We start from the raw sequence: 16,217 nt of genomic DNA, 5'->3' as shown, positions 1-16,217 counted from the left end.
TATGGTTGATCAGAGAGGGAAATATAAAGGGGAAGAGACAGGAACTCATGGGAGTGTGGAGTCTGTAGATTCGAGCAGACAGGATCTCGCCCTTTTGGTCTGAAGATTTGGTAGAGGTAAAAAGTCTCTCTAGTGGCTGGCTGCTTTGCTTTTCTGATCTTCAGCCTGAACCCCAATATCTTCCTCTGGATTTTTACTATCATGCTACGGTTTAATTAAATGTCAACTACAGCTTGTCCATTTTGTTCACCTAGACCTGATGCATAACAATTTCCTCCAAAGATAAAACCTTCCATCTTCAAGGGACAGTTCCTAAAGACACAGAATGTTCTAAAGGAAGGTGAAACATTCTTTCTGGAGACGTAAACAACTCAAAAGCTTCAGGAAATCCCTGAAACTGAACAGATTTATTAAACCCTTCCACACCTAAGTTTATATAAGTAGTAAAGACTTTCGAAAGACAATCTTGGAGGAACCAAGCTACCTGGAAGTCAGAGACCAGACCAGCTATTTGGATGTGACTCACATAACCCTAGATGCCTGGAAAATATAGTCCATTGAACTGCTCCAGATCTTATGGGCCATCACTTATGTGAGGGTGGGCTTTGGAGATGTCTTTGAGTCATGCATGCTCTGATAAGTAACTGCTCACCCATACTCCTGTAAGTAGCCTCAGTAAAACTCATTCCACCAAGTAGGACTTTAGTGACATCAGCACTTTGATCTGCAATGGTTCCTTATCTAGAATAAGTAGATATTTGTTTGTGTCTCCACGGGAATAGCGTTGCACAACACATACAATAGCAGCAGTCTTTGTTTCCTTTAGCTATGAGATGAGAAGCTCTGATAGCATTCTGCGAGGCTAGAAAATAAAGAAATGTTATCTTGCATAAATCGACAAAGCTGACGTATGACATAAAATATGCCAAACACTAGGGAGTGGCATCTGTGCAAGCCAGGGGTTGGGGTCACCAGGGGTCTATTCAGCATCTAGGAGGGAGGAAGAAAATACCATTAATCCCCTTCAGCCAGTGACCTTCCCTTTACTCCATCAGTGAATCAGAGTAAGTTTACCAACAGACCCTTGTAAAGTTAGCATCGCTGCAAAGGCTTTACTCCTGACATTAGGCTGGTACCTTTCTCCCAAAGACACTGTACTTTAGTAGATAAACTTTGGAAATAAGCATTATGCTTACAAATGAGTGGTCAAGTAGAAGGTCACCTGTAATCCCAAGAGTCACTTGGTGTGACGCAGAATGGGGCTGCAATGTCGGATTTGTAGATAGGTGACAGGAAGGGGTTAACTTTCCTCAGGGCCAGTTGGCTGGTCTTGATGAATGGCTCAGTCAAGATAATTTTATAAAGTTTCTGTGAATCTTAATGCTTTGTGGTTCTTTGAGGAAAGACAAGGACGAGACTTGTTTGTTTGTTTGACTGGCATCACCTTGAAACAGTAAAGGGCTCATCAACTGACATTTCAGAAGCTGGCAGGCCATGTACATAGGCATCACTATACCCTTCGACCATTGGGTGATTTTTCCACGAGGACTATGTACATTACAAGGAAACACAAAGTGTCCCTATTGTACCACAAACTCATGACAGTAAGATACAGAGTACAATGTGCAGCTGAGGCCAGGGTGAGGGGTGACATCCAAGGGGACCCAGGTCTGCACATTCTACCCCTCCCTTTCCTCCTTCTTCAGAATGGACAGCAAAAGGACATGACACTTTGGTCTTTATTCCAGCGAAGGTCATCTGGGATGAGGGAACCTCATCTGGCCTATAGGCAAGTCTATAGGGGCATTTTTGTGGTAAGTGATGGGTGGGGGTGCCCGGTGTCAGTGTCACCACTAGGCAAGCCGTTCTGGGTTGTGAAAGAAAGCAAACAGGGCACAAACTGGTAAGCAGTGTTCCTCCATGGCAGTTTCTACCTCCAGGATCCTGTGTTGAACTCTTGTCCCGACATCCATGAGTGACAGACTGTGATCAGGACACAGAAGTCCCATGCTGTTCCCCCAAGTTGGTTTTGGTCAGTATTTTATCACAGCAAGAAAGAAGGAACTAGGGTAAAGGATGACAAACAGAAAGCACTGAGCTGGATTGTGTTAGAACATCCTAGAGCCGGGCTTTCCAGCCTTTAACTCCACAAAAGGCACCAAGAAAAGAAGGCAGGTGACCCTCAGGAAGGGGGAGCAAACGTTGGTACGAAGACACTAGTGAATCCATCAGAAACTGGGTGGTATCTGGGTAGGCACAAGGGATGCCAATCATTACATCTTGAAGACAGCATAGGCATAGGACCTGAGGTGGCCATGACCATGGCTGTACCGTTCCAGTCACTGCCAGCGGGAGGATAGCACCAGGCAGTCTATATACAAAGAGACAATTAAATCATCGGGAAAAGTTGCTGGAAAAAAAAAAACCACACATATCACCTCCTTCTTTCTGTACTCCCTCCACCCCCAAACATACAACAGATCTGGTGAGAACGTAACCTGGATTTCATGGAGCCCTCCTGGCAGCTCTGATGTGTTGTCCACTTGGGAGCTCTGAGTTCACTAAACAGCACTGACAGACCTGGAGAGAGTGAGCCCATGTTGGCAGGGGGGAGGACCAGAAGAGCAAACATGGGGTAGAAACCTGAATTTAAACTCCCTCTGCCATCCCCTGGCCATGGGACCCTTGGGAGTCATATGCTTTTTCTTTTCTTCTACTGTGTAATTAATGTAATCAAGATCATAGTGCCCACACGGCCTCCCTGTGAGGATCTCTGTGAAACCCTGTTAATATTAAGTCACTGTGTCTAGTGCAGACACAGAGCTGCAAAGCACTACACAAGTGTTCAAGGTCATCACAAATCATCGTCATTGTTACTATAGAAACCCAAAGACACCAGAGTGCCCTGGACGGCTCCCTCGGTTACCTTCTGGGCTGTCTTGAAGCAGCTGTGCTCCAGAAGCCGTCCCACCCTTGTCCCTAGGACACCCATGCAATGTCATGACTCAGTGCTGTTTGGGACTTTGTACCCTCTGAGTCTCACAAGTGTGAGTGTTGACCAAGTCACCTGACCTCTCCAGGCCTCGGTTTCTCCACGTGAAGTGAGGAAGGCAGCAGAGCATGCAACTGTCCAGCCGTACCCCAGGAAGAGTGTTTACGGATGTCTGTGGGGCTGAAACTGCCCAGGGTAAGACTGTATTCACTGAGCCTATGACTAGGGTTTGCATTTTCTCAGAGGAAGTATACCTCTGTCTACGTCATTAGTCTGTGTGTGAAGAAACCTTTTTTTTTTTTTAGAAGGCTGTAAAGTTCTTTGTGTGTTAACAGTTGCCCTGCTGGTTCCTACCAGGAGTCTAGGTATTAAATAAGAAGAGAAGGGAAGTATTTAGCATAGTGGCTGGCACTCAATAGGGCACACGGCAAGGTAGCTGTTGCTAATAGAACAACATCACCAATGTTTACCCTGGTTGGAAACAATGCATAGCTTCTATATCCCTGGTACAAGCTAGGGCAGCTGGCATGTCTCTTGGAACAGCGTGATCCTAGAGACAGATACAGCCATGAAAGTAAGTCATTAGATCAAGCATTAATCCAGGAGCCCTTCCAACAGCAGTCCAGTGGTTTAAACCCCCAGTTCTGACGGCGGTGCTATGACTGTCTGATTCACTACAGACTCCCCAGTTCTGACGACGGTGCTATGACTGTCTGATTCACTACAGACTTAGTGTCCCTCATCTGGAGAATAAAACTCGTTAGAGGTTTCATGTGAAACAGCCACGCACCTCATACTTCCCTTCTGATCAGAACTAGATACACAAAGCCACTGGCGCTAGCTTCTCTTCACGGATCATCACGCTGTGCCCATTCACCTGACGGTGAGGATACTGTTGCTAGGCAGGTCAGCTCTCTGGCAATGTCTACAGTCGGCTGGTTAGATCTGCCCACTTAGTCGTGTGACTATTCAGAGGCATTTAAATATGATCTTGGATGGTTCTGGGTAAGAAAAAAGGAAATGCTCTTATTTTTAAAAGATGTGTTTATTTTTTTATTTCATGTACATGTGTGTTTTGCCTGCATGTGTATACACGTACCATGTGCCTGGAGATGTCAGGAAATGTCAAAGAGGGCATCAGATACCCTGGAAATGGAGTTACAGATAGCTAGGAGTCACCAAGTGGGTGCTGGGAGCTGAACCCACGTCCTCTGCAAGAGCAGCCGGTATCTTAACCACTGAGCCGTCTCTCCAGGCCCATGCGCTTTTCTTAAGTGACTAGAAATAATTGCATTTTCTAGATAGGCAGACAAGGAGTTCTAGGTAGATCTGCTGTTGGCAAAGGAAGATCTGACCTACGCCACGAGGGAGACGAGACTCCATCAGCACTGACACTCCTTCCAGACTGATGGGTATTACGACAAAATGAAGTGTTGGCAGAGGGTCCAGAAAACCCTGGTGATAAATGAGAGGCTTATAACTGCTGCTAATTTCCTTTGCTGGGTGAGCACCCCAGGTGAAAGCTGCACAGGAAATAGCGGGAATGGTTTAAATAGAAGCGATTTCATGAGTTAATCTGTTATGGGCATTGTAAAATGAGCAAATATTTAATTAAGCAACAGCTTAATTAAGAAGTTGCAAAACACACATCTAAAAGCGTAGCATGACAAGTATGGTGCCTTGTCCCAATTTCCTTACATACTTTAAGTCACATACTTTAAAAATAGAAATTAAAATATTTGCTTCAATGTATGTAATAAATCATAGTCCTTATAACTGTGAAAACCAAGGGCAACATAGTGTCTCATTTCATCATGATGGTGTTCAACTCATCAAACAATAAAACGGCACAAACAAGGCAAACTTACAAAGCAAAGCCTGATTCAGAAAGTGCCTGTTTTCCACCACACGCATGACTGTTCATCACAGAAGGCCCCATGCAAAATTAAAATGAGACTTCAGTTAATTTTAAGTTTTTAAAGGTTAATACCAGAACACTGGCCCGAGTGGTGGTGATTGGTGTGTGTGTTAGGGATGGGGTGGGACTACAGGTTTCTGTATAGGAGGCATGCCCCCGAAGCTACGTAGCCCAGCACAACTGCAGTGCAGGGCCTATGGGTTCATGCGCGCAGGAGCCAGAGGATAATTTTCAGGAGTGGGTTCTCTCCTTCTACCGTGAAGGTTCCGGGGATTAAACACAGGTCCTCAGCGTTGGCAGCGGGTGCCTTGGCCCGCTGAGCTCTGTCGCTGCTTGCTGCACAGACTTTAGGAGTGCTGGCAGGCTCAAGGCTCTGGCACTTTCTCTCCTTTGATTCTGGCAGATTCAGTTTCAGTTCTAGAAGGGACCTACTGTGAGATGCTTTGCTGTGTGCTGAGAGCAAAACTGCATGGGGGAGATGGTCATGGATGCCCTCTAGGGCTCCTCCCTCTTTCATCCACCGGACCACCCCACAGAATTCCTACAGAAGGGGGACTTAACTCTGTGATGTTTACTTAATTCTTCAGTCTAGTTATATGGCTTCATTGAAGAGCTAAATGTAATCCCAGAGATTAGCTAGTTCATCATCTCTCTCATTTTCATCATATTTCCATCAAATTCCAGTTAGGCTAAGGGTGCGCGAATGACTCTTGGCTGCATGATTCCAAAGTTGATGGTAATTTTTTATGAAGGAATCATATAATTTTAGCATAATCAATAAACACCTTAAAATATAAATGCATTTGATTATGATGCTGCCATCCATGCTAACAATATGTCCAGCATTTGACTGCTTGCATCTCTGTCAGAATAAGGAAAACAAGGCTAAGATCCTAACCCTTGGAAACTCCTAGTGGGGTCCAAACATATAGGGACAAGCAGATGAATCCAGAATCGAAAGGAATAGGTGGTTTCCAGTTAGGGCTAAAAGGATCCTCTTATGTATCCGGCATGTCATACCTCAGATAAATCTTTCCTAAACTTATGTAGTGTTTACTGGAGGCATATATGAACTGACCTTTTTTTTTTTTGTAGAAAACTCACCCAGTTCTCATAACAGCATAGAAGTATGTACTATGCTTGGCCACCCTTTTGAACACAAAGAAACAAGACACCGAGGTAAATTTGGACCCCAAACCTGCAGCAAAGTTAAGATACAAACTCAGGTAGGTCTTAATCCCACCAGCTGCTAGATCATGGTGGCATGCACACGGTATTCCATCACACACCAGTACCCCTGAGTTATGTGGTTTTATGAGTCAAGAGTCCAAGAACACACACACTGGGGACACCAAGCCATCACTGCGTTCAGTACTGTAGTCACAGCAATGACAAATATTGCTCTCCTCTCACAACTGAAGAGCGCTGGTTTCGCATGTTGACTACCCACCGTACAGCTGTGAGTTTACAGAAGATGTCAATAACAGCTCCCAGCCCTCCTCCATATCTACGATTCTGCTGTGGAGAGTTCTAAGAGTCAGAGTCTCACATCACTATGGCTTTCGATTAAAGAGCTATAGAAATATTATGGAATGTGTGAAGATGTGTCATTGTGACTGGTTTAATAAAGAGCTGAATGGCCAATAGCTAGGCAGGAGGAGGTTGGGTGGAACTTCTGGGGCCAGAGAGGGCTCTGTGAAGAGGAAGGCAGAGTTGCCAGCCTTAGAGAAAGCAGCATGAGCAGTACTGAGAGGTGAGGCAACAGGCCACGCCGCAGATCGTGGGTTAAAACAAACAGGTTAACTTAAGTTCTAAGAGCAGGCGGGACAAGCCCAAGCTAAGGCGGGGCCTTCATAGTTAATAGCCATTCTCAGTGTCATTATTTGTGAGCTGAGAGCCGGCAGAAAAGCCGACTACAAGGAAGCCTCTCTTTTTCCTTTCAGAAAGAATAAGGCAGCCTGTAAGACCTACTTGGAATATTCCGATGCTCCCCTTTAAAAGTGTCTTCACTCCACTCCTCACTTTCTAGTGCCTAAGCAACGTTTTCCTGCCTCCGACCAAGAGATGACAACTCTCTGGCTAGGACTGTGCCACGTCTGTCAGTGTTTCCGAAGGCATCCTCCATAGCCGGGAAGGGCGGGGGAGCATTAGCGCCCCTTCATCATGGTGTTATTATGATGACCCATACGTCCGAGTGAAGGGATAATAGTGTAACTTAGTCTTGCTACATTTTCCAGGGGAGATCTGTATTTTGAGGTTGTTCTAATAGAGAAAACAGAATTTTAATAAAAAAAAACATTTTCAAGGCATCCGAAATGTCTTGACTTTTTCTAGAGGGAGGCTGAGCCATATCAAGACTTTCCAATGTAATAACACTGTTAGTAAAGGTGCTTGTTTCTTTTGGGGTCTTCGAGTTCATTGGTTCTCAACCTTCCTAATGTTGAGACCCTTCAACACAGTTCCTCATGTTGTGGTGACCCCCAATCATAAAATTATTTTCTTTGCTCCCTCATAACTGTAACTTTGCTACTGCTCTGAATCATAATGTAAGCATCCGTGTTCCCAGTGGTCTTCAGCGACCCCCGGGAAGATCAGCAAGGGGTGGCGACTCCCAGGTGAGACCCACTGCTCTAATTGTGCTTATTCATTTAATGTCACGCAGAAGGAGAAAGGAACGTTCAGAAAGTCCCATGTGCTATGATGTAATATAAATAATATAGTCTACTATGAAAAATAATCGCAGCACAGGGCCATGCTGTTCTCAAGTTTCTTTGTCGTGGCTGAAGATGTGACCAAGGGAAGATCTGGCCCGAAAGGCTGGGCCAGTTTAGCACAGTGTAAAGATACTGTGCAGTTGCCACGTGGTTCGTACTTGTCCTTCGCAGTTTCTGGACGCTCACTCCGTTTTGGGCCAAAAACTTGGGGTAAGTGATTTGAGCAGCATGACAAAATTGATGTGCTTTGTCAGGAGACAACCATAGAACGGGGTTCATATTCTGTAAGTCTGTCCCCACAGGCTTTGACGAGGATGTTACTTCGTGCCTCAATACTTATTGACCGACTGCAAAAGTGACGCCAAATGTTTGGCCTTCAGCTTCACTGACTGCATCAGCCTCGAGACTGTTGACACTTTCCCAGCCGCTTTTATTTTCACTTTGTAATATCATAAACTTGCACAAGGGCATATAGAGAAATATCCTCATGGCTGAATCCCCAGAACACCGCAAGGTCACCAGGCTTTTTTTTTTTTCTTTATAAGCGCTGTGTTTGACCTAAAAATGCAAAAAGGCTTCATGATGGTGGGCAGCTGACACACGTGCGCACCACAGGGCATGTCGGATGGTCTTCTGGAGGAGCCTCCGACAGTTAGCTGGGCCCTGTTTCTTCTTCAGGGGAACCACACAATTAACATGGTCTTTCTCTGTGTCAGCTGCAGGAAGACTCTGTTCCCTAAGGGCTAGCCTCAGCTTTGCGATCAGGCTAGCCCAAGTTTAAGCTAAGCTCCTTGCAAACAATAAGCCGTAGGCTGGTGGCAACCTGTTTTCCTTTGAGAAATTTCATCTCAGCCAACATATTTGTGGGTAAAGTATAACGGATGATGTCTGTTACTGGATGCGGTACTGAGAAAGTCAACGCGGGAAAGCTTCCCTCCTGGGCTTTGCTGGATTAGACTGTTCCTATCCAGCCGAAAACTCCCACCTGTTTTATATAGGAACCCAACAAGTTGCAGTGACCACAACCGACACCACGCTAAGATCACTTGTTATTCCCATGTTTTTCTTTTTGTAAGTGTAGGGTGAAGGTGACCTTGAAAATGTATTCTCATGATATTCTTTAAAATATTGATTAAATTTTTATTTTTATTATATAATATAAACTTGAAATTAAAAGGCACTTTAGTAATAAAGAATTTATTATTATTATTAAATTTATCAACAATTTTAGTGCCAAATGCGTATGTCTCTCATAAAGGAGTATTCAATATAGCATGAATATCTTGCTGAGGAATGAAGAGTTTGGGACAATATTGCTCATGATCCTGTGCCCCTAAGAACGTACAGCTTATGTATATTCAAGTCTAGCTGTTCTGTTCTAAATAAGGAAAGTCCTAGAACATTCTCTCCCTGTAGCAGGCTTTTTCTTTTGGGCTATCAACCAGCTCCCAAATCATGACACAGAGACCTAATATTAGTTATGAATGCCCCATCTTAGCGATGCTTGTTCCTTGCTAGCTCTATAACTAAACCTGTTTATCTGTGTTTTGCCCTAAGGCTTTTTACCTTTCTTTTCTTCCCAAGTCTGGCTGGAGGCTGCCTGACTTCTGGCCCTGGGTGTGTCCCTCTCTTTTCCCTCCTTCTCTCTCCAGCCTAGATTTCTCCTCCCACTTATCTTCTCTGCTTGTCAGCCCTGTCTGCTTCTCTCCTGCCTAGCTATTGGCCATTCAGGTTTCCATTAGACCAATCAGGCACCTTAGGAAGGCAAGATGAAACAAATGTAACACATCTTTACATAATTAAACAAACGCAGCACAAACAAATGTAACACACCTTTACACAAAATGATATTCCCCAGCATAAACAAACGTTAACACACATTTGCTAGTTAAAGTAATATTCCACAAGACACACCTTATTTATATTCTCTTCCTAAGCAACTCCACCCCGTCCACAGTTTTATGGAGTAGTTAGATGTTGACAACTCTAACCCCTATTTCTTTAGCTCTGCTTTTCATCTCAGAGCTGTGTTTGGAACCCAGCTCTTTGACTTTTTGACTATTCCATAATAGGCCGCACATGACAGAGAGCTCTTCATTCTCATTCCCTCCACACAGACCCACCCGTGGTCCCGTTTCAGCCAACAGCGTCTCCCTCTGTTACCTGTTCTCACCCAACCCTACAAGTCTCCAACAACGAGCTGGTCCAGGTGTTGTCTCCACATCATGGCACCCCACAGGTGCCCCTTTCCGTCACCTACTTCCATCCATCCGTCCATTTCCACCACCATTGCCCTCATTCAAGCCTAGTTTGCGCCTCGGCTGCGCCATCGTTGTTGGCAACTTGTTTGGTCTTACCCCTTTCTCTTTGTGAAGTTCATTTCAGACTCAAAGCTAAAATTCTTTCCCTGGTAGCAAGCTTACCTAAGCCTTTAACGCCATCCTGGCTGTGTGTCTGCCATCATTTTCTTTCACTGACTTGCTTTTCCATCTTTTTCATTATTTTCCAGGCCCTGCTGACTTTCTGTTTGTTTTGTTTTGTTCTTGCCCTTCAAAAGATAAACTCCCTCTCACCCCACTTTGCTTAGGTACTCACAATTGAGTTTGAGAATCTCTCACACAAAATGCTCAGGACCCGCAGTGTTTTGGGTCTTTGTTTATTTGGTGTTTTTTTTTCTTTCAGATTTTGAAATATATGCATATATACACCGTGAGATGTCTTAGGGATGGGACTCGAGTCTAAACCATGCTTCATATATATCGTATACACATAATAGAATTTTTGCAATACGTTTAATAATTTCACGATGGATAAAAGTCTGTATATCACAGATGAAAGGGCACCAAAATCTTCCATCCCTAAGGGTGCAGAGAAAGCTGGGCAGTATACACATGTGACCGTGGTGCATCTGTGCGGACAGAGTGGCATGTTCCACCTGTGGCCTCCTGTCACCTTGGGTTTTTTTTGTTGTTGTTTTTTTTTTAATCAGAATTTGGAGCAATTCAGATTTTGAGTTTTAGGTTAGGTCTGCTCATTTTGAATAGTCCTGTATTAGGCTTCACATTTCATGAGTATGACAGGGAATTTAATGTAAATCGGTTCTTCCCCCTCCTCCAGCTGCACACTGCGGGACATCTGAAGGAGTGAGGGTGTCAGGGAGGAGCTTGGTTCCTGGCACTCTGAAAGGCTGAGGTGAACCTGAGGTTAGTGAAGGTCGAGAACGCTGATACAAGTGATAGGCCCTCTTAGATTTTGTCATTTGACTTAGATGTTTTTGTTACTGTAAATATCAAGCACATTTCAGTGCTGTCCCAGCGGGAGCAGCAATGACAAACCCCTGTGGGAGCAGCACAGCCAGTCTTCAGGCTGAAGTGATAGTAAGAAAAGATAGCAGACACATGAGAAGGATCCGCTAGGGCCATCCGGTCCTTGTGATGTCACGGCACACAGTTAGATTTTAATAAGGAACATTTAATGGACCATGCTTTATTCTACATCCTGCTTGGCATTGAAGTCCCAATCTGTGTTTACATCGTGAGACAGAACGCCACTCTTGACTTTGAGAATTGAAGGACCTGTCTTAACAGGAACCCGCGGGGACTTACTTGATGGAACTACAGTTCCTAAAGCAACTGAAACTTTTCAGGGTTTTAGGTTAGTATATTCTTGGTGACGGTTTAACTTCCTGGGTCTCAGAGAAATAATTTAGCAGAAGACTATTGAAAAAAAAGAAAGAACAAAAGACATGGTATCAATTAGCATACACATTACCTAAATATTGTTATGTGAGTCTAAGGGAATCAAACACTGCTGGACTTCCAGTATGAAGGAGAAGGAAGCCTTTCAGAAGTCCTTGGGATCTTCCTCAGTCATCAACATTTGAAAAGTAGCTCAAAGTGCTGAGGAACGCCAGAGCGCACAGGGTGTGCTTTGGCTAAAAGAATTTAATGACCTTGTAGGCACAGAATTGTCACTGGCAGGGGCTGACTGGAGAACTGGGCAAGCTGAAGGGCCTGTCACTCACCTACCTGGAAGAAATGGTAGTTCATTTGGAGTTTACAACTGACTGCCCTTGCTCCCACGATGGGTGGGGTGAACGCCTACAGGCTACAACAAGCTAGATGTCTGACTATTGATTTGTCTCAAACCTCCATAAGCTCACGGGCTAACCATAGCAGTGGAATGATTTGGGGACGAGCTTGGTTAGATGCAGAGGGTTTTCCTTGCCAGCCCAGGACAGAAGAAGCAGATTTTCAGGTTCTTTTGTTATGGTTTTTAAGTCCCACTGTGGTAACAGAATATCTCAACCGGTCTGTATTTTCTCAAAGCTCAGGACGTGGACACAGGCGGCATGTCCTCTAGCATCTGATGACCTGAATTTGAATAAACCAGCTTTGTCCTCTGGGAAATAAACAGTTGCTGCCACTAGTGTGGAATATGGAGGTGACAGATGAGGAAAACTCTTGCTGGCCTCATGGGAATTAGAATCCTGGGGGAGACGAAGCACACTCTGGTAAACTCACCTGTCTAGTGGGAGCTCATTCAGCTGTTAGTGCCCACAGAACCGGAGAGCCCCAGGAGGGTGCTTGCTGTCTCTTTGACAGGAAATTTCTGGTCTTTCATTACTTGTCTCATTTATGTCATTGCGACCTATGTGTTTTTCTCATTATGTATGCTCACACGGAAAGGAAATCCACAGACTTTGCTATACGCACGCTTAGTTGTGTTAGCTCTCAAACTCAGGACAGATGGTGAAGGTGCTATTAACATATCAAAGCGGACTCTGGCCACCAGGTTCTCCCAGCATCCTTCAGTCCCCACCTGTGACAGGGTCTTCCTGGCTGGCACATCCCATCCTCTACCCTAAACCCAACCCAGGCTGGGTTTCCCTTCCCCTAGCTTCTCTGACTGCTAGGAAACCCAGGCATTGTGGGTAGCATGGGTTCTTTTTTCCCTGGGCCTCCTGGTATCTTGGCTTCCGATTCTCCCCTCTCTCCTCTCCCCACATGGCCCTGTTCAGCTGGCTGGTCATGCCCACTCTGGACTCTTCCAGATGCCTCTGCCTGTGTTCTCCCTTACATCCAATAATGAAAACCTCAACCCTTAGGAGCAGTCACTGCCACTTTCACTTTGTCTTCTCATTCAGTTGTATTTCTTTTTTGCTTTTCCTGAAGACTGCAGAGTTAGAACATGGGTTTCCTTATATTCGGTGCGTTCAGGGCACTCTGGCTAGCCAACTCAAGTGTGCTCAACAGTACTCTCCGCCCTGGTCAGTCCACTAGGCTCAAGGGGAGAAGCCTAACAAGCTGAAGACAAGCAGGCACAGAGCTTTTATTTGATAGGAAAAGAAAATAAAGGAAACAAAATAAAACCCCAAACAAACAAGACAGGGTGCCTCTCAGAGCACATGCTCTCTGGGGACATGGTCAGGTGCCTGATACTGTGACCTGAGTCTTATAAAGATGACTTTCACCAACAGAGAGCACTTTCCGCTGGAAGTGATGCCAACATTAATAACTTAAGCATTTCAGTGTCTGGTGGCCAAAGTTCCATATTTTAGCTACTTTAGCAAGAAAAGCAATTTGCATCTAAAAGCTCCTCCATGGGGTTGGCTTGGTTTTGTGGCATGCAGCCCAGCAGCTTAGAGAGGCAGAAACTGAAGTCCACTTTGCAGAGAATTGTCTGGTCCTAGTCGAATAACCTCCTGGCATTTGCTGTTAGCAGGGTGGTGAGAAGATTATCGGGAGGCAGTTATTAATATTCTGATTAAATATTTTAAAACCTCATACCACTATTTCAAAAATTAATTGAGTTCCTCTGAGTGAACTCTTAAGCTCAACATTCTGAAGCTGCATCTAACCTTCATATCTAACTTCATATTTGTGGTCTTAAAATATGTTTATTTTTTACCAATAGTTTTTAGCCCCTGCTGCCACTGCCTTAACAGCAATGTCTAAGACGCCCGTGAACATAGTCTTTGAAGCCTTTACAGCACTCTATTCCTTCCAAGCTCTGTTTGGAGGATAGGTTACAATCACCTTTGGTCTCAGCACTAAAAACCTAGCACAGTCTTGGCAACCCTCCTGGAGAGCCTTCTTGCTTCCTGAGGATGCACTGACATAACCAACTCCACAGAATTAAACAACAGACGCTATCAAAGAGTCCTTTACAGCAAGAATTCCGGAGTTAAGAAGCAGCAAACTCACTGGTCCACAGAAGGTTCCTGACAGGATCCATCCCAGAGACGATACAATCTAACCCAATACTACCTAACGTAATAGGAAAGCAAGGCACAGGAGGGTCGGGTGGGGTGGGTTATTAACTGTTACTCTCCAGGGTCTACCATATTCTTACAGGTCTTTAAAAGTCAACAGCCAAAACTACTGAGTGACCCAATTTGTTTCTGGGTCCAGGTAGAAAAGTCTGTTTATTTGTTGGGTGCCTACTAAACGGAGCCACCATGCTGAAAAGAAAATATGGTTAAACATGTGTTGCTTACTACACTGAATGTCAGAATCATTCACAATGCCTTCTTCTGAGTTAGTTTGATAAGGGCACATTCTGATCAAAGTGACCTGGGCTGGGGTGTCTGAATCCAGAATGTTGTCAGGCTGATGGGGGGGGGGCTTGTTCTGCAGGTTAAATAGGAGAAATGGGGAGTCCAAAGGTCAAGGTTATTTCACCTGTGGCATCCTTTCCTTCTGCCAAGCTTTATACTTTCCTTTCTAGAATTCTCTTCCACACCAACAAATGCCTACTTCTGAACAAGACAAGGTTTGAAGACAAGTCAAGATCATCTCAGAAGCATTCCCATCAATCACACTTCCCATAACTCTCGAAGCATCTTCCAGAAGCTTCGGCCAGGCATTACCACTGCACTACCCTTGAACCTGGTGGAGAGGGCGGCTTGTCCTCCTGAGCATATGCAAAGCAGTGACCGCAGGCATGGAGGACCCAGAACACTCACTGTGCTTGTGGTCCCACCAGGAGATGGTGGTTCCTGCAGCGCTGAGAAACACTTGACGACACAACTCACAAGCTGGGTGTCGGTGAAGAAGGGGGACCCCTTTCGACCTAAGCAAAAGTTCTTAAAACCTCTTGGCTAGGAATAACCACAGCCTCTCCTTCAATCCGGGGGGAAATGGATTCCTAAATCTTTCACTGGCAGCTCCCAGAATGGGCACATCGGATGCCAGCAACATCAGGGTGGTGGGCAGCTGTTGGCTTTCACCAACTAACCGTTCACCTGTTTCCCTCCAAACTTCTGGTCTCTGCCACTACGGTAAGCTCTTACAGGATCGCGCCGCCCTCGCCAGCGCTCAGGGGATGAGCCACGTGGAAACGCCAATCTGGGACGCAGCCACCGGCTTTACCTTTGCGCCCCAGTGACAGAGGACCCTGCGGTCCGCGCGCAGCCCAGCTGTCAGGCACCATGCTGGAACCCGCACCCAGGGCCCCGGGACACCGACCTGCCAGCCGACTCTCGCGAACGTTCCTCCACAGCAGATCCCAGGCTCTGGCGGTGGAGTCCCGCAGCTGCTCGCTCAGCGACCTCCGGAGCGGAGCGTGGACTGCTCCGCGTGGGCTGCTCATCTCAGATATGTCCTCATAGCGCGGGGCAGCCTGGCCGCCGCCTCGAGCGCGGGGACGCTCGGCCACGGGGGACCCGGTGCGCCCGCCTGGCGCCCTGCGAGGCGGCCTCTGAGCTCCTCCACCAGCCCCTCTCCCTTCTCCCGCTGCGTCCTCCCTCTCTCCTTCCCTCCCTCCCCAGCTCCTCCCTGCACCCTCGCCCAGCCTGACAGCCCGCCCCAGGTCTTTCCATCTCACCCCAAAGTTAGGGGCTGTGCTATAGCCCTCCTATTTCCTGGTTCTCTCCATCGCTCCCCATCCCCGCTCCGACACCAGAGCTTTGATATTTCAGCAGCTAGTGCCCATGACTCTCAAGAGTTCCGGATTTAGACCACTCAGCCAGGCTGACCTTCTGGGTTCCTACACCGTGTTTTTGAGTTATGCTGTACCTTCCTGGTTCCATCAACATGAAATAATTTTCAAAGTACAATCTATCTACAGTTGACAGTGAAGTGGACCCGAGGGAGTCAACATCTGTATGCAGAATTCTAAGGAGGAAATAGGAATTCTAAGGAGGAAAATGGGAAATGACCTTCAGTATCCTTATCAAAAGTATGCAGTATACATAACAGAAATTCAAACTGATTCCTGAACGGAAGTGAAAGTGAATGGATTGTGCTGCTTTTAAACAAATGCACTATGGTCTTGATTTAAACAACTGGATCGTGGTTTTTAAGAAAACGATCACGTCTTCACTTCATGAGGTGACGAATGGCCAAGTTTCCTGGGCTTCAAACTTTTCATTCAAGAAGGCAAAGACAAGCCAGCCCATGACTCACATCTGTAATTCCTACATTTAGGGGGCTGAGGCAGGAGAATTCCCTGGAGTGAGTGAGGCCAACCTGGGCTGTAGAGTGAGATTCTATTTCAGAAGAAGACAACCACAAACAAACAAACACATAAATAAATAAAATCAAAGGCAAGAACCAGATTACCTCAGCCCCTATCCCTCAGGGGGTGTCTT

The 16,217-nt window shown here is 45.7% G+C and overlaps 1 protein-coding gene across 2 annotated transcripts in view; it reads right to left on the bottom strand.

Annotated features, from left to right (window-relative positions):
* Nucleotides 1-15,366, bottom strand: part of Stard13 (StAR related lipid transfer domain containing 13) — a 211,555-nt gene extending 196,189 nt beyond the window's left edge. For both annotated transcript variants that reach the window (XM_075971342.1, XM_075971359.1), the window contains exon 1: nt 15,094-15,366. In XM_075971342.1, the coding sequence (XP_075827457.1) occupies nt 15,094-15,217 (124 nt within the window). In that variant the 5' untranslated portion in view covers nt 15,218-15,366. The remainder of the gene's footprint in view (nt 1-15,093) is intronic.
* Nucleotides 15,367-16,217: the final 851 nt, after the last annotated feature.

Source organism: Microtus pennsylvanicus, chromosome 1 (assembly GCF_037038515.1).
Source record: "Microtus pennsylvanicus isolate mMicPen1 chromosome 1, mMicPen1.hap1, whole genome shotgun sequence".
Taxonomy (NCBI): Eukaryota; Metazoa; Chordata; class Mammalia; order Rodentia; family Cricetidae; genus Microtus; species Microtus pennsylvanicus.
The sequence above is the reverse complement of the archived record's forward strand: the minus strand, read 5'-3'. Positions and strand labels throughout refer to the sequence as shown.